Source organism: Falco cherrug, chromosome 9 (assembly GCF_023634085.1).
Source record: "Falco cherrug isolate bFalChe1 chromosome 9, bFalChe1.pri, whole genome shotgun sequence".
NCBI classification, from domain to species: Eukaryota; Metazoa; Chordata; class Aves; order Falconiformes; family Falconidae; genus Falco; species Falco cherrug.
The window spans coordinates 46,459,756-46,478,667 of NC_073705.1; the positions used below are offsets into that span (position 1 = coordinate 46,459,756).

The 18,912-nt window shown below is 40.3% G+C and overlaps 2 protein-coding genes across 2 annotated transcripts; one reads left to right on the forward strand and one right to left on the reverse strand.

Annotated features, from left to right (window-relative positions):
* Window positions 1-6,075: 6,075 nt before the first annotated feature.
* On the reverse strand, window positions 6,076-9,459 carry EXOSC3 (exosome component 3). Its single transcript, XM_055719799.1, has 4 exons — window positions 9,160-9,459; window positions 8,881-9,030; window positions 7,859-8,010; window positions 6,076-6,397 (listed from the first exon to the last, which is right to left on the reverse strand). The coding sequence occupies exons 1-4, from the start codon at window positions 9,418-9,420 to the stop codon at window positions 6,196-6,198; spliced, it is 765 nt and encodes a 254-aa protein (XP_055575774.1). The 5' UTR covers window positions 9,421-9,459; the 3' UTR covers window positions 6,076-6,195.
* A 641-nt stretch (window positions 9,460-10,100) lies between these two features.
* DYDC1 (DPY30 domain containing 1) lies at window positions 10,101-17,226 on the forward strand. The gene is made up of 5 exons (XM_055720648.1): window positions 10,101-10,388; window positions 11,684-11,806; window positions 13,550-13,630; window positions 14,550-14,633; window positions 16,804-17,226. Exons 1-5 carry the CDS (start codon window positions 10,101-10,103, stop codon window positions 16,855-16,857), a joined length of 630 nt encoding a protein of 209 aa, XP_055576623.1. The 3' UTR covers window positions 16,858-17,226.
* The last annotated feature ends 1,686 nt before the right edge of the window (window positions 17,227-18,912 follow it).

Genomic DNA, 18,912 nt, shown 5'->3' on the forward strand with positions numbered 1-18,912 from the left:
GTAATTAAAACCCTGATTTCTGCAGGCTGTCAACATTCTTTTCTTCTGAATTTTATAATGGTTGTGGCTTCAGCTGTCAACATTTGGCAATGGTAGAATTGCAGCTCCATTATTTTTGTTGTCATGGTAAGCACACAAAACAAAAAGCCCATTATTTTTTTCTTAAGCAAGAAGTTACACCTCTTAACTATCTGGCATCTGGTCTTCACAATGCAAAGGCAGCCAGTATTCCGGGGGGGGACGGGGGGGGGGGGGGGGACGGGGACAGGGGGGACCATCTATGAACCTATGACAAGATGAAAACATCTTTTTTTTAAAAAAAACAACATTCTTTGCTCTGGGTAGGAGTCCATTACAAGGCATCAGGCAAGAGCAATAAGCAGTTAATCACAAAAATTACTGACTTCATTTGTCTCTACTGTAAAAATGAAAAATGCAGAAAAATCTGAGCCCATGCATCTGGATTGCATCGGTATCTTCCTACTTCACAAAGCAGTGAAATTCCTTGAATGCATGCGCACTTCTAGTAGATGCAGAACTCAAAGGAAAACGGTGTCATGAAAATACTGGAATCTAACCTTCTCTTGACTACATCTCCAGAAAAGTCTGCTTTCCATGAAAACCTACTGTGTTGCATAACTGGAGTTGCAGCAACAATTATTTTGTCCTTATTAGACTACCCTTGCCTTTACTGCTTCAGAAAGTTATTGAGATTTTGGCAGGGAAGTCAAGTGGAAATTTCACTTCTTTGGTTTTCTGGTTTTGCCACTGGATAAAATCATATGGTAATTGATCCATAGTAGTTCAGTTTTTCCATACACCTATTCAGATGTTATACTCTTATGTTTCCTCTTAAAAAAAAAAGTGAACAATAAAGTCCCTAACACACATGAAAAGAACATTTCACAAAGCAACAGGCACCAACATTTTATCTTCTAGTTCTCAGGTTTTGAACAGTGTTCTTAAAAAGCACACTGATTCTCTACCTGCTTTCCTAATTCAATTTTATAGCAGTTAAACTGACTGAAGAGGATCAGTCTGTAAACTGCTAGTATATCAGTTAATTAGATTTCCCGAGCATGTCTGTGCATAAGTCACCCAGCATGCACTGTATCAGTATCTATGCTAAAACATGATTTAGCATTACGAAATTTTCAATTCATGTACAGAATGACAAAGCTGTGTGTTACTTCAGAAGTTAATTATTTCTATTTCTTGTCAGATCATGCTTCCATAGATCAGCTTTAGACCAAGGGCGTTGTTAGACAAATGGCTTATACTAAACAAACTGTCTTTTCTATCAGGAAACAGGAGATCTCAAAAGCAACCAGGAAACAGCCAGTGGTGGGCTAAGGCAGGATCCAGGTCCTACAGTAGTGGAGTCTGTAGAAGGGTTTCCAGACTAACTGAGATTTTCAATATTGAGCCACTAAGACTGGGTGCAGATAGACAAAAACACCTCTTGAACTTTTCAGCCATGTGCTTCTAAAGGCATATCTACATGGATGCAAACTGGCATAGGTTTCAACCAGGCAAAAGTAATCTCCTGTTTGGAGGCTGTACGATGCATGTGGTAGTGTTTTCAACCCCATCCTGATCCTCAGGAAATAAAAGCACCAGTCTGTCCACAGCCAGTCTGGACACAGGATCTCAGATTTATCTTAAGGTAGATCAGGGTGCAGTAGGCACAGAAGAAACCGAAGGACCTACAGGTCTTTTGAAATCAGTTTCACCCACATGAGCAGTTCACAGTGGGACACCAAGAAGAGATTTGTGCAACACCCGCCATCTGGACAGGAACAGGAAGAAAGAATTAGCAAGTCTTTTTAACTGCTACACAGATGCTCATAACAAATCCCCCTTGGCAATAGCCTACTAAACAGTGAATCACAGAAAAACCTACCGTTTAGAACAATACAATAGATAACTAAAGCCTTCGGAAAGAGTAGATGAGGTCATTAGTCCTCTCTGTCCATCAGCCTTTTAATATCTTTACGTCAGGCAAGTGTAATTAAAGCAGAATTGAATCTCAGTGGCCTATAGTTTTTCTTTGTCCTGTTTACTGCAGTGCTAGCTATATTGTTATTCTATTTGAATTTTTTCTTTTTTCTCATGCTAGGTAGGACATCGAGGCCTAGTAAAAAAAGTTATTTTTAATGACTATTCAAGCACTAGAAGAACAGTAATCAAGTTTCAGGCTCTATAAGCAAAAACAGGCTCTTGAACATCCCAAAATACCCATATTGATAGCACTTCTGCAAGATCAGGACATCAGAGGAAAACAGTCATTCTGCAGTGGTTCTGGTTAACCACCAAGTACTACACAGTTGTTCTTAAAATCCAGGCACCCAACATGTTCCTAAGCTTTTTCTCTTTCAAGTTGTTGGGGCAAAACTGACCTGTTAATTCCTTACTATAGACTTCAAAAGTAGTTACACACCTTGCAACCCATAGAACTCATCAGTAAGGGACAAGGCTGCTTGTGTCACTAGTGCAGCTAAATAGTGTCTTACATTGTCCTTAAGACAGCTAGTTTCTATAGTCAGTCAAGTTGGTTGTATGTAGCTAAAAAACAGGTGTATTTTTTTATGTAAGTGTGTAAAGCTTGGAGATGACCAATTTTGTGAAGTTCAAAATAACTTGATTTACTGGTTGATTTAGCTGTTATTCAGAATTATTTGTTCAAGCACTAAGGAAGAAAACTGGGCCTCCTCTAACACATTTGAGCTTCTCCAGTAGTAGATGAGCTGCTTTTAATATTTAAAATCTGAGAAAAAAATTCCATGATCTCATCTGTTGAAAGAACATTCAGGTTAGAAAAACAAAATAACCCTGCTATTAGAAGTGTTGATGCCAATTTGCTAATGTTGATAGAACCTGGCTACAGACTCAAATCTACATGCCAGCTAACCTCAGTTGCAACTTCTGGTGGTAAGGTGATAGAGCAGTTGGGCACAAGTAAACTTCTTATCAAGCAGAGTTACAGCCACACTCCAACCATAGCCTTAGAGGTAAGCTCTTAATCCTCTTGCTATGTTGAACTATTTGCCTGTGGTATCTCCTTGTGCTAGAGCAAAATACAAATGTTTTACTATTCAAATTTCAACACTGCATATCTGTTCTTTCTTTTAGCATTTATCCTTCTCTTTATACAATACATCAACCTAGGAGGGGCCACCAAACTATGTATTTCGTATTTTTGATGTATGGTTTCCAATTAATTCTGTGTGAACTTTAATTTTAAGGGGTTGTGCTGAACAATTTGTACTTCCTAACTGTTGTCACAACAACCTGAAAGAAAAACAACGTAACAAAGCACCAAAGGCACAATCACCAAACATCTGGAAATGAACTCTAATGACTTAAACTGACAAAGGCATATCTCATGCGGATAAATGCAAGAGAAAGACATTTTACTAAGCAAGGTACCTTTCAAGTCCACAGCATCACTTCTGCAAGTTCCATTTCCTGAAACATATGTGTTACTGTGCCTTTAATAGGAGTGTGAAGGGCTTCCTGTAACATTCCCAGCAGAATACATAAATAATTCACGAGGAGTCTTCCCAGAACCAAGTTACATTTCATGTCACTCTTTTTGGTGATGCTAGTTTAGTCACCGAGCCAGAACTAGAAGTTCACAAAGACATCATATAGATTTTGCCTGAATATTTTGTTCAACAGCTAAAGCTTGTCAAAGCTAGCAATTAGTTTAAGGAATATAACTTTTCTCCAAGTTAAAAAAAAAAACAACAAACGAAAAAACAACACACACACACACCCCCCCATATTGCCTTCTTTTAGTCACGTTTCCAACATTTTTCCCCACACCCATTTTTCTCACATCCACTGTCATTTTTTGCCACTGCATAAATTGTCAAACAAGTGTAGTACATACCTAAAATGGTTGTGTAGGGGGTAAAAATCAAGTACTTTGTGGATACACCATTTTATTACGTTAAAAACCAGCATAATTTTAATAGATTTTGTTTCCAGCTCTTGATTTAACTAAGATTGTATTTGGGTGATAAGCAGTTAACAGTGGGATGGAACAGTGGGTAGTGTGAAATAGGGCACTGACAACATCAAATTCTTTCAAGGTCAACATTTGCTATGTTGCATTACCAGAAAAGCATTTTTAAACTGGTGACCGATCACGTATCTTACGGCTTCAGCTTAAAACTCAAGACTTTTGGGAGAGAAAGGAGGCTGCTTAGATAGGTAAAAGGGGGAGTGGAAAGGCTAACTGCATTTCAACCCACAACTCTTCAGGAAATGATCTGTCATGCCTCATTCCCGTGGTTTTACCATGACGATCCAAGAACAGCCACAGAAACAAAGCTGGCACCCTGAGATTATCTGGCAAGTATTTTTCTGCTTATGCCAGCTATTCTATTAACAGACAACCTGTAGGGGCTCTGGTTAGCTAAAGCTGAAAAAACACTGAGAACAGAGTTAGTGAAATCCTTTTGTGGGATCTTTATTAAATTACAGGTTTTCACCTGTACTAAGAGAGAGATTATAGGCTAAAAGATTTATGGGATGTGAATGAGAGTCACTTCAGCTGGGAGAAGACAGGTGAAAAAAACATGACTAAAGGTCTACCAAGCCAGATGAGCAATACCCTAAATGCTAAATAGGGAAGGCAGTGAAACCCAGAAATAATTCTGAATTGTAGCCATTAGGCTCACATGGAAACCATTAGTTGTGTTTTTATTGAATCAGGGGAAGCCCTAGGTAAGCATATTAAAGATGACTCAGAAGGGGTTCTGAATTGAAGCAATTTCTAAATGCAAGAAATGCCAAAGAAAACTATCATCAAATACTGCAGGCTAAACTTTGGATGAAATATACAGTAAGGAACATTTTTATTTCCACTTGGAATTAAGTTAGTATTCAGGCTTACTCCAATCCATTTTTTCTAACTATTGCTATCAAATTATTCAGCTTATCAAGAACCACAAAAGAGATCCAAGTTAACTACTTAAAAACAGCTCCAATTCCCAGTTCATTGGGTACATACAGCCAAATTCTCCCACAGAAAGCAGGAATCAGTAACTCCCCTTCTGTTACTCTAGGGTTCTCTTTCGCTTTCAAAAGAACAGTAGCAAACCATTCACACACAAACACAGACTGACAGCTTATCCTTCCTAGGACAGCATTTCCTCTGTATACATGTGAGGAACTACTAACACAAGGAAGCCTAACATAGGCTTTTATTAGAAATGCTTGTTTTGTTAAACATGAAGCAAAGCTAGATGGAATCTCCATGCTGTAACTAAAGAAAACCGGTCTAAAGTATGTAGGATTGAGAAATAACGTTGCTATTGCTGCAGTGGTTCTCCAGCTAATCTCTAGTTACAAAGCACTTATGAAAAGTTGCAAGTGCCAGGTTGGATGGGGCTTTGGGCAACCTGGTCTAGTGGAGCTGGTAAGGCAGGGGAATTGGAACTAATGATCTTTAAGGTCCCTTCCAACCCAAACCATTCCATGATGCTGTGATGACTTCAAAGGACATAGCTCACTGGAGATAAAACAGACTTCACAGCAATCAAGCTTCCTGAATGTTGATACTGAAGTTATACTTAATACTACTACCCAGGTTATCTTGTAGATAAAGTGGTAGTCACTGTGACCATATGTTAGGACTTATCTGATCATCTGCTTTAACCACCGTATGATTATTTTGTGCTGCACCCTATAATTATCTTCTGGTATTTTTGACCTGTGTTTTTATTCCCAGATTTTGTAAAATATTAAATAACAACTTCTTGTCACTGTATAAGTAGAGCACCTTACCAGAATGAATGGCCTGCAGGATAATTTCCGCTACCCCAAGTAAAAAACAATTGTTTATAATGGTTAAAAAACCAAATATATGCAGCTTACAAATCAACCAGTTTTCTCACTGAAGACTTCAGTTACACCTCAAAACTCACAGCTAAAGGAAGATTTTTGAAGAATGTCTCCACATCAGTCAGAATTCAAATATAAACAGCGTTTCATAATCACAAAAGCGAGTAAAACCAAAGTTCCTAAACAAGACAAAAAAAAAGCAGAGAGGATGAAGAAGGGAACTAAAGAATAAAAGTCTAGTACTTTATTTAAAAAAGTGGCTTTTAATATAAATCGGAATACAAAAATGATGAAAACATCCTACAGCCATCTCGAACAAATGTGCAACAAGGTTTTCTCTTGTCAATTCCCTGACAATTTCGCAAGCGCTTGTTTTCTCTGCTCTGCAGTCATATACTCACAGGCTTCCAAAATATTTACTATAATTAAAGTCTGTTGAACTGTTTTTGCTTTTACCCATATTCTTCCATTCATTCCCAGCACCAGCTCAAATGGGTACAATTGTGACAACTCCTGAATTATTTCACTTTTGGGAGCCAAGAGTCTGTAAACAGAATTTAAAAAAAGTCAGAGAAAGAAGTGCTCACATTTGATAGACACATTTTCAATAACTAAAACACAGTACTGGTGTTCTGGGAACTATTAAAGCAACACCAAAAGGTTAAGATGATCACATTGCATATGGATTCAAAACCAGCAATACAGTAACAGATTTTTAATTCTCTTCTCATTAAATACATCTAAAAAACCACACTGAGCACTTGTGAAATTATGTTTAAACTAGTTAGATTCAGAAGTGATGCCTGACAAATTTCTAGTGAATCAATACTTTTATACCAATTCTATGATTTAATGAATTCTAAAAATACATTGTTTGATAAAGTAACATTTCTAAACTGAGGTTATTTGTAAATTTGACACCAGAGTTAAAGGTGTGTCCTTCAAAACACAACTTCCCTTCTCCTTCAGGAGACTGTATTAACAGCAGTCAATACTGAGTATTTTATTAGCTAGCAGCATACTGAAAAATAAAACGATTAAGAATATTGTAACTCGTCTAGGATTAAATCAAGCTTCAACAGACTTCCTCAAAGAAGAAACAAACATATCATGATTTAGCATTTACTTGTAACATACTGTTATTTCTTTATTTGCATACAGACAAAATTCTGAAAACAAGCTGTGTGGCTGCAAAAAATAGTTGTCATCAGTTCACACTGACTTCTGATGGGACGTGTAAAAAAGACAAACCATTACTTACAAACCCAGGAATGAAAGCTGTACTGCACCCCTGCATTGCTTTTCCAAAGAACAACAAACAAAACCCCCCACCAAAGGCAACAAAGATTGACTACCGTTTCTCCCTACTATCTCATATTCTTTGATAGTCACAAAAGTCTTTATTTACATCAGCTTAAGTAATTCCAAAGTTCACAACACATTTAACAGCTTATGAAACACTTCCTGGATTAACATGTGAGTTCCAAATGAAAATCCCATGAATTTTTAATCTGTATCCTTATTTCAATGCAATTCATTTTTCTTTATAAGTCAGAAAATATGCATTGATGTGGAAAGCCCCCTTTCAATCGACTGTCAGTCAAATGCACATCCCCCACTATCCCATTAAGCAGAAAAGTGACAGTAAGCATTTACAATTTTTAAACTCCAAGGTATTGGGTACACACATGAAACTATCTTGAATGTTTGATTTCCCCAGGTCACTAGTTTTATTTTCCATACTGCCTTGGCAACCACATCACTTTTTCTAAACAGGTCACACAATGCCACATACAAGAGCATCTAAATCTCTCAATGGGGAAAAATAAATGCTTCTTCCAGGTCAATATCCATACTCTATTCAGTAAAACTGGTATAAGTGCACTGAAGCAATTACATGCCCTGATTACCAAATTGTCCACACTGCTCAGAGGAAATAGTTGTGCAAATTCTATCCCTCGTACCACAAATGTTAAAGCGACTACTTACTTTTCTTAGTACTTACTTTCTTATTAAACCTAAGGAAACTTTAATGAGGAAGCCATCTTGTCCAATTATTCCCATTCCATTTGATCTTCCACTGCTGTCTATACAGACCATCTCTGGTTCCATGTCTTTATTTGCTACAAGGAACTGACCATAAATAAGATCTCCCACCTAAACAAAGCAGCGCCAAAAAGCAAAAGTAGTAAAAAAGATAATACTGCATTTGCAAGAAATACTCTAGTTAATAAAGATCCTCTCGTGAGGCCACAAAATAGTGTTTACATATTGTTGGTAGAAAAATAAACCAGTACAACAGGGATTTCACATTTCCCTCTAATAAAGGCAACATCCTCTCAGAAAAGTTACCTTGCATCGCTACCAGACTTTAAAAAATACAAAAAAAGTACAGAATTCTATTTCATGGAATATTCCTCTTTTTTTAAACACCAAACATGAATTCACTTTCTTCAAACTTTAAGGGTATTCAAAGTTTAAGCAACCCGCTCTTGTAATCATTTATCAGGCTGATAACGACAACAAAAAAAAATAAATCATTGTAATCTACCTTGTTTTTCTTCAGTGTCTATTTTCACATTCTGGTGATGGCATTTCAGTTGAATGCTGCAGCTGTGGCATGCATGTGCCACACCTGTTTATAACAGCACTATTAAGAAAACATTTTCTACTATTACCAGATGGTGGAAAAGCTTGGTTTAAAAACTTCTGAGTGCCTCCTTGGACACATCAGTTATCAACAGCATCTGCTGCTGGCAGGGTTATGGTACAGTTAAAAAGTCAGGAGTGAAAAAGCCTGCCACCTGACAGGTATCAAACCACACTAGTTTCACATTCTCAAAGCCCACTGCCTAATCGTGAAAAAAGCCTTCAAGGAGGGCAGAGGCAAAATGATTATGAGTAAGCCTGCATACCTCCTTTTCCATGTGGCTTATAAAAATAATTTTACTAAGAAGAACCACTAAAACGTAGCAGAAGCACCAAACGACATCGCTAACGTGTTAGCTGATAAAGAAAGGCATTCACCTGCACGTTGGGCCTGTTCCTCTTCGTGGCGCCTTCAAAGGCCAAGTAGGACAGCGATGCCTGCTCGCTCCCACCGACGTCCAGCTTGAACACGTCTCCCGCCTTGGCCGTCACCACTCCTATGACGTGGTCGCCCTTGACCGGAACATACTGCAGAGGGGGTTGGGGGACAAAGGGGTCAGGCAAGCGCGGACGAGGGGGGGCTCCCCCCACACCCCCGGCCGACCCGGTCCCTCCGCCCCCCGGGCTCCCCCCCCGCCCGGTCCCTCCGGCCCCTACCCGCTTCTGCTGCGAGTCCACCCAGTAGGCGCCGCCCGCCGCCGCGCCGCCGCCCGTCTGGCGGTGCCTCAGCAGCCCGCACTTGGTCACCAGCAGTCCCGCCGCGCACCGCCGCAGCCCCGGCCCGCACAGCAGCCGGCCCCGCGGGGCCGCACCGCCGCCCAGCCGCAGCCGCTCCCCGTCCTCATCGGGGTGGGCGGGCAGGAGCAGCACGTCCCCGGGCAGCACCACCTGCCCCACGCACGCCTCGGCCGCCGCCATGACCGCGCCGGCGCGCAACGGCCGCCGGGCGCCGCGCAGGCGCGGGAGGGGCGCGGCCCGGGCGGGGGGCGCGGGGTCACCGCGCGGGGGGGGGCGGTCCCCCCTCTGCCAGCCGCTGCCGACGGCGCGGGGGCAGCGCGGGGGGCTTCCCCTCTGCTCCGCGGGCGGCCCCGCCTCAGCCCCCGCGGGGAGGCGGCCGAGCCTCTGCCCCCTCCGCAGCGTGTCCGCGGAGCGCCAGCGGCACCCTCCGGCCGCAGCGCCGCCGGCGGCCCTGCGAGAAAATACCAACGAAATACGCCAAGAAACACCGAAGCCAGCTTCTTAACACGCTGAGAAATACCGAAGGAGGAGAAATCCTCCTTACCGTTCAAAAGTCAAGTTCCCCGAGCTGGATGCTTCGCTGCCGCGAGGCAGGCTTCTGCTCGGAAGGAATCGGTCCGGCAGCCTCACGTCTGCTAGGGAAAGACCAAGATAACGTTAGTGTCATCGAGCTTCGGGATTCATACAGGCGCTGAATCAATTATTTCACTTGCAAAATTATTTCAAGGATTTTTGAATACCGGACGCTAACGCAACAAGCAGCCGGCTCGGTCAGAGGCGGCCGTCTGCCGAGGAGCTTGTCAGCGCGGAGAAGCTGGAGCCCGACCTTTGGGAGACCGCCGCCGTATGCTGGAGCCTTAATGCTGGAGCCCGACCTTTGGGAGACCACCGCCGTAATTAAAAACGTAACCTGTAACCGGAATGCACCCAACGATTTAATCTTTAAACTAACCGGGGAGGAGCTGTGCGTTGCCGCCGGCCCCACCCCTGTGAGGGCGGTGACTGACCCGCGGCCCCGCCCCCCGCCCAATCGGGTGCCTCCTAACAGCGATGTGGAGGTCGCGGCGCGGTCGCGAGCGGCGTTGCTTAGCAACCCACCGCGTTCCGGGGCGGCCGCTGCGGGCGGGGAGCCGGCGCAGAGGTGCCCGGTAGGCCGCGGGCGGGCGGACTGCTGCCGTCCCGGGGCTGTGGGGGCTTCTGTCAGGGAGCGGCGCTGCGCTCTGAGGGAAGGCGAGCGGGGGGGCGCGGCCGGCCACAGCGCAGGCCAGGTGGTTACCGCAGCGCGCAGCACCAGAGGTGGGGTGGCGGCGGCAGCGGGTCCTAGTGACGGCCCTCGGAGCACCGGGTGCGGCAGGGGGACGCGCCGGGTCTGGCAGGAGCCGGAACAGCGCTGCGGGAGTGGGACTGAGGAACAGGCCTGCCCAGCGCGGAGCTCAGGGAAGGGGTAAGGGCCCGGCCTGTGCTTGAGTGGAGCCCGGGGGCAGAGGGCGTGGGTGGGGGCTGCAGGTGGAAGGGGTCGGGGCTGGGGCCGCTGGGGGCTGCCGGTGCCGCAGGGCCGCTGTGAGCGCGGAGGGCCAGCGCCGGGCGGACCTGCCCCCGGGCCCTTCGACGGCAAACGGAGGGTGTTTGAGCGTTGCAGACATCGGGCTTCAGCTATGCGATGTGTTTACTGGCGTCGGGGTAGTAAAGTCTTGCATGTACGCACAGAGATTTGTGCCTTCGGGAACGGGATGGAGCGATTGCTTCAGGCCCTGGTCTTGCATGCATATCCTAATGCATAGTTTCGTTAGTTCAAACTAAAATCTGACCTTAATCGTTTGCAGAACTACTTGGCCATTCTTCAGATAATCTGTACAGAAGTTTTCTATATCCTGTTGTGGTTTTGAGGGGGTTTTGCCATTTTGCTAACCTGGCATCGCCAGCCTATTTCCAAGCAGTTTCTGAATTAGATGTGCCCAAAGAAGAAGGGACTTCTTATAGCATTTTTTTCTGTAATGCTTCATATAACTGAGCTGTCACTGGAGCTTTTTAAGAGCTACACCAATTTTAAATTTAAATAACTTTTTAATCTTAATTGCTAGATTAATAAAAAGAGTAATGTTGTATTTGATATTTGGTCTCTAAAGCAGTAATTCTTAAAACCCTTAGTTTAATTTTGACCTTGGTGGCTAATGTCTGTCTGTCTGTTGTTAGTAGGTGTGAATGGAGTCACAGTATCTGAAGAGATGCCTGGGGAGTTGCTTGAAAAAGGGACTGGCAGAGGTGGTAGAGCATCGGCCAGCAGATCCAATAGAGTATCTGGCACACTGGATTTACAATTACAGAAGAATTTTAGATGAAGAAAAAAAGGTGGATCCATCTTGGGGGAATAAAAATTCATGGTGATATAACTCATGCTATTTAGTTTCTCTTTATTTTTTAATTGATGTTACTTCTGAAACAGAGAATGTTGGAGAGGACTGAACTGGAACAAGAACGGGAGGCGGCCCTGGTAGAAGTCGAAATATTAAGAAAAATGAAGGAAGAAGAGCTAATGATCCAGCGGAAACTTGAAGAACAATGTCAGGTTAATAATAGTTAATAATAGATAATTATAGATAGTGTATTGTGGAGTGGCAGCTGGTACCTCAGTATATATCTCTAATCTCTGTATAATGATTTTGATAGAGGGTAACATAAAACAAGTATTTTAATCTCACTTTTTTAAATAATAACTGAAATACTAGTCAGCATATAGGAAGTAAAACTTCAAACTCTGCAATAAAATATGAAGGAGCCTAAGATAAAAAACAACCAGTCTGAGACTGACACAAGTAATAGCTTTAAGTAGACTCTCTTCTGTAGGTAGTTATGAACAAGAGCTGCTGCAAATAAAGCTAGAAACAGTTGCAAAAATTTGTGGCCTGCTAGGAGGCCTGGGAGCAATAACCAATCATTGTCTCCAGCTGCTTCGGTGTGATACCTGTGATGCAAAAGAAGGTAATGAGGATGTATGTGTAATTAGTGTCCTTAAAGCAGCTGGGAATCAATGAATGAAGATTGCATATTTAAGCAGTATGTATCAGATAGCCTGCTCCAGTGAGATGCCTTTTCCTTTCCTTAGCTACCTGAGCATTCTGTTGGCATGAAGATCTTTGAATACTATACTTTATGGACTTTAAATATAAGAAATACAGATAACATCTGTGTTTCTAGTGATTCTTTATAAAAGGAGTCATGTGAATTTGACCACGTGTGTGACAGCCTTGGTGGTGTTTGTGCTAATGTTGGTATTGTCTGAGTGGATTTTTTAACATGGCTGACTTTCACAACGTTAAATTCGAAGGTGTAACTAAATCTGTGCTGATCTTGTCGAGCCCAGTTCTAGTGTACAACACATTCACTCTGTTTCACTTGTACTTTTTAAATTTGGAGTTTACTAACTTGCAGACCAAAAGTTATGCGCTTAAGGATTTCATGAGTCATTCAAAATAGCAAATGGAAACAAGAATATTAGATCGTGTCTAGAGGTAATTGACAGAGAATTAAATGAATTATTTCATGTAAACTACAGGAAAGATGTTCAACAATACTCACATTAGATGCATTTTTTTAACCTAACTCACAGTTTTGGGTATGTTCATGTTTTCAGACATGTTTTGATTGTGTGTACCAAAAGGGAATGTGAAAACTACTTACTACAGTGTGACTGTATCTGTTGTAACTGCCTACGAAATGCTACAGCAAACAGTATCTCTAGGCCCCGGGACTGTTGAATGTGAACACTTAGATTATGCAGTTTCTGAAGTTTTGATGTAATAGGACTTAAGCTCACAAAGAATAAACACTTTGTATTAGATATTTCCAATTGGAAGTACTAAAGGTTGCTGCTGATGATTAATGTTAATGACATTGCTTACCAATCTTTCTGTAGATGTGATTCTATATGGATTCATCTGTCTGTGCTAGATACTACGTGAAGTATCAAAGAGCTTAATCCAAAGCATAGAACATAATGAATATAGACTGATAAAGAACATGGGGAATGAGACAATACCTTAAGTGTGTGCACTAACTTCGGTTGTCTGTTTCTTTTTCCTCTTGGTAGTAAAGCCTTTCTATCCACGCAAGTCCAAAACCTATGAAAATGTTGAATCTGATGATATGGAAAGGGCTTTATGTTATTGGCATTGCAGTTACGTTTTATGCTTCCTTTTTATTTTATGTAAGATTTCAGTCATTAAATACATTGTAAGAGATGGGGTGGGGAAGGTGAATGTGGGTTGGGGTTTTTTGCCTTCTAATTTGTCATTTCTTAAACTGACTGCAGGGCCAGTTGGAACAAGAACGTGAGGAGTTGGAACTGCAGAATGAAGATGACAAAATGCTGTTTCAGCAGGAAGATCAAGAGGTATAAGCCAAAGCTTAGTCAGTGGTTTGAAAATACTGTTAATCAGCCGTCTTTTTCCAGATGCAGGCACTAAATAACATGGGCAGAAGCCCATGAGTGTTGAACTAACACATAATTATTATTTTTTAAAAAGTGAAAAAGGACTAAGAATGTCTAATACCTTGCTTCCATTCTGAGTTTTATACTTGAATTTTGGTCTGTCATATTAGGCTTATTTTATTTATATTCAGAATAGAGCATAAATTCATTGCAAAATTGAGCGTAAGGGTAGCTTAGCTGGTGCTTTCACGTTCCTTGGTGATATTTATGAGAAAATGTAACTTGAGCATGCCTAATTTAAGTGTCTAGACAGTAATGTTTTACAACGTATCAACACAAAGTCCATTTACTGTACCTGGAAAAAGAACTGTGGTTTGGAATTGGGATAGCTCTTGATTCTGAGATCTGGTGCACAGGAATTTATACTAACAGAAGAGTGTGTATACAGATGTCCATGTGAATGTATGGTCTTTTAGTGCTATTTCAGTAAAAACCTATGCTGATAATTGGCTTTTAAATGTGACTATCTCTTAAATTTACATGCAGCACGTCATATTTTAGAGATATGTATGTTTTAGTGCACTGTTAAAATAATGACAGAACATAATTGTAGAAAGATGATGACCTGAAAGAGACAGAAAAAATGAATATGTATAAATTTAAACCAAAATTCCTGGTATTTAAAAAAAACTGGTAAAAGTAGTCTTAACGAGCATACAAAGACCATATTCACATACCAATACATTTGTATAGCACGCATCTAAAGTATTCTTTTTATATTAATATGTAATGTGCTTTTAACACATCTGAAATAGTCTTCATAAACAATTATTCATGGCGTGGAATACTTTTAACTGGAAACTGGTTTCCATTACCATAGGAAATTGGAAAGACAATAGCTGAACTTACAGATAAAGCTGGAGTGCCTAATCTGACCAGAATTGAGGAGAATGAACAGTTAGAAGTAAGTGTTTAGAAAGAACAGGGAGATTATAAATGATTGATTCTTACAGATTTGCTTTTCTGTGCAAAGGTTAAAACTGTTGCAGGTAAGACTCTGCTGGTTCGTTCTTACGGTTTTAAGGGATGGTATTTTAGCCACAACCTGCAAACTGCTGATAGCTTGTTTTCTGGTACAAGTTAAGCCCTTGTAAAAGACCGTGGTGATGGCTGACTAAATCCTCAAGATTTAAAATGTGCTTTTGTATTCAGATATGTTACAAGTGAGACTATGAATATCCTCAGAGAGGAGGCAGCCTTCCTTTGCTGTATGAACAGTCATATACAACATGTACTAAATCACAAATGATGACTTGCTTTTGAGTGACCGAAGTTATTTATATTTTTCTGGCTGGCGTGAATTATATTTTTTGGATAGCAGAATGCACTCTTGTGCGGAGATAGGTGAGCAACCATTGAACAAATAACACCAGATACTAAAGAGACACAGTGCTTGCTACGGCTAGGACTTGCAGAGAACCAGGTTATCTGAGCCTTATGCCAACATGAATGTAGTGCTTTCAATAACACAACTACACCTCTGTACTGTGATCCTCAGGCATATTCTACACCCAGCTTTTTACTTAATTTTTTTTATTAGTCCTTTTATACTTGACAGTCCAGGGAAATGAGAGAATATGAGTCAGCCTTCATTTATTGTAAGGCATGGCAATACCTTTAACAAATGATGCCAAATATTGCAAAATCACTCAGCTTTATGGGTATTCACTGGTCATAAAGATATTCATATCTATCTGACTTTTTCCAGTATTCCAAGTGGTACAACTTGAGATTTTGATGTATTAGTTTTAGTATGTCATTATCAGAACCCTTTTTCCTTTATTAGCCTTAATAATTTGCCCACTTAATTTCTGGTATCAGTAGAGTAATTCTAGCTCAGAATTTATATTGTGATATTAATATGCTTTATGCTTAAGGTTACTTTAATAATAGTCTGTTTTATAGGTGTAAATATATTTATGAACATACTTACGACTATTCTTAGGGTCAGGTTTTCAGAGGTGGTTTTTTCACTATGGTAAATCAGATGAGTTCTCAGGGTGTTGTATAGCCCCATTTTTTATAATTTTCTGATAATTACGTATTAGAAAGTATTCTTGAGGCTTCATGCATATTTTATGCATTCTTAAATAAGTTAATTGCAAAACCAGATGTGAAAAGTACTATGTACTGCTTCACAGAAGTAAAGAATGCTGCATTTAGCTCTAGGGCCCCCAACGTAAGAAGGACATGGGCCTGTTGGAGCAAGCCCAGAGGAGGCTACGCAGATGATCAGGGGGCCCAAGCACTTCTCCTGTGATGACAGGCTGAGAGAGCTGGAGCAGTTGAGCCTGGAGAAGGGAAGGCTCCGGGGACACCTTAGGGCAGCCTGCCAGTACCTAAAGGGGCCTCTAAGAAAGGTGGGGACAGACGTTTTGGTAGGGCCTGTTGTGATAGGACAAGGGGAGAATGGTTTTAAACTGAAAGAGGGTAGGTTTAGACTAGATATTAGGAAGCAATTCTTCACTGTGAGGGCAGTGAGGCACTGGCACAGGCTGCCCAGAGCAGCTGGGCTCTCTAGCTTGCCCCATCCCTGGCAGTGCTCAAGGCCAGGTTGGATGGGGCTGTGAACAACCTGGTCTTATGGAAGGTGTCCCTGCCCGTGGCAGGGGGCTTGAAGCTAGACGATCTTTAAGGTCCCTTCCAACTCAAACCATTTCATGATTCTATGAAAACGAGTAATAAAGTTACCTGCTGCTGGTTATATGTGCCGTCTTCCAAGTTTTCATGCCTGAAGTCATTTAAAGTTGGATTACATTGGCCTTTGGTAATGTTATTTCAGATTTTACAGTGATATGTATGTTGAATTAAACTACAAAGAACAGATCAATAAAATTAAAATATATAGATTTGTACTCTTGAAACTGTACTGCTCTCAGAATCCTAATACTTCGTCCAGATTCGTTAGATTTTATAACAAAAGTCTGGTGATAAACTTCATGGTATTTCACTGAATGAAAGAGTTCATAATTATATTGATGGTCTGTCATGTGGGTTTTTTTCCCTCTTTTTTACTTTTTATGAAGTTCAGTTAATGCCGGGTAACTGATAAAATTTCTTTTTTTATTTTGTAGAGTATAACAGATCTCATGGCAGAAGCAGAACAAGAAAGTTCCCAACTGATCTGAAAGCAGTAAATATATTTTTCTACTCATTACTTGCTGAACCTGAAGGTTATTATTCATGTATTTTATATAGAGAGCTGATTTACATACCTGTTGCTTCGGTTTCTGTGCTTTCTGGGTGCTTGTATAAAGTCTGTTAATTCTGCCATGTGATGCTTTCTTTTTGTCTGAAACCATTGTAGCTAGCACAGCTGACTCAGGAAGAAAACTGTAATTGAAAGCAGTGAATATATTTTCTACTTATCGTGCATTGATTCTTGCAGTGTAATCATAATAATTGTAGATATAATTGAGTCAAGGTTATTTTGGAGTAGAGGCTACAATATGATAATTTGAATCATATTAAAAGAATAAAAGATTATTGAGAAAGGATTTCTCAAGGATTTGAGCGGTTTCTAATAGAAAGAGGGAATGCTCTGTGGATTAGAAGATGGAGGGGGGTTCTGCACATCAAACTAGATGCAACAATCAAATCACAAGGTTTTCCCGTTTATCTGGAAGAGATAAATTGAACTCTGTGACTTAGTAAGACAGAGAAGATCTTTTAGTACATCTGTCTACAAATCATGAGGTGCTTCTTGTAACACTAGGTGTTTGCTGTGTATAATACCTTTTTCTGGTTATTATGTGATATTAGGTGAGTTGCAAGTGTCTGCATATCAGTTTTGATTAGCCAAGTCTTAAAGTGATTTTTCTGCATTTTTTCTTGAATTTGCAGATCACAAAATTACTTCCTGTGTTTTTTACTAAATATCATTAGTTCTCAAAGCTTTACTTCTAAAAAAATTTGGAAGAATATTTATTTTGATCCATATTTATCTGTTAAAAAATAAGTTTTATAATCCTTAAAGCTTGCATTAAGTTTTATAAGAACAAATTTCTATAATCACTGTTGTCTTGGTATAGGTTGTCAAGATATTCTGTGTCTGTTAATTATAAATGGAAAAGACACCAGCATTAAGAAATCCTATGCGTCTTGGCTAAAACATGCCTTTCCATCTCAATGGCTTCTAATAATACAGGTTAGTCGGACAATTAACATTAAGTCGTTGCCAATATTATAGAGTAAGAATACTTTTATTACAAATTCAGTGCATAGTTAATGCATTCATTGCATCAGTTTTGGCATGGAAGAGATTTTTGTGATAATTTCTCTTTGATTTGTTTATATTATATCTAGTTTTAAGGATTTTGATGTTAAAAATATCTATATGCCCAAAAAGCAAAGGTCAACCATGTAATAAGTATTTTTCTGCTCTAAATAACTTGTTCTGTTCATGTAGCTCATACTAGGCATAATCCTAGTAACTTTTAAAAAGACAAGCATAAGCACTATTGGTTTTTAGTATAGTAATACATCATTTTGCCCTCAAAAATAATAAAATATGTTTATTTAACAAGTCCTGTTGCCCTCTTTATTGCTACATTGCTTTTTGGATGCTGTTAATTGGCACATCTTATATGAACATCCTTAATGTCAAAAGAGAAAAATTTCGCTTTCCAAGTATAAATGTGCAGAAATGTTTGTGTAACTTCTTAAGCAATGAGAAATGGAACTACTTTTGTGACTAGGTGGTCAGGCTTTGCTGTCTACATTCATTCTGCATTGGTATAGGTTTGTGATTTCCATGACAGTCAAGAACCTTTTCTGTGGAGTGAATATGCCCTTGTGGCTGATATTCCAGTAAACTGATTTTGTCACATTTTATGGTTTTATCTATTAGTAATAGTTGAAATAGCATTTTAAGATACTACAGATGTAATTACACCTGTTAACACTGTATGCACAGCAGGTTCTTGTGCCAATCTCAAAGGGATAGAGTAACTGGATAAATAGATGGAGTTTTCTTTTGAGCCAGTATGTATAACTGATTCTTGTTATTTAGACTAAAAATTTCAAAAAGTGGTAAGTAACTTGTGTCCATCTGCGCTTTATGTCCAGTCATGTCAACTATGACAATTTCATACAGCCTTCATATTTAATCAGGAAATATGTTCGAGTTACAAGACAGTATTTTAAAGCAAAAATAATTCTTATTACTACTTCCAACATGCAGC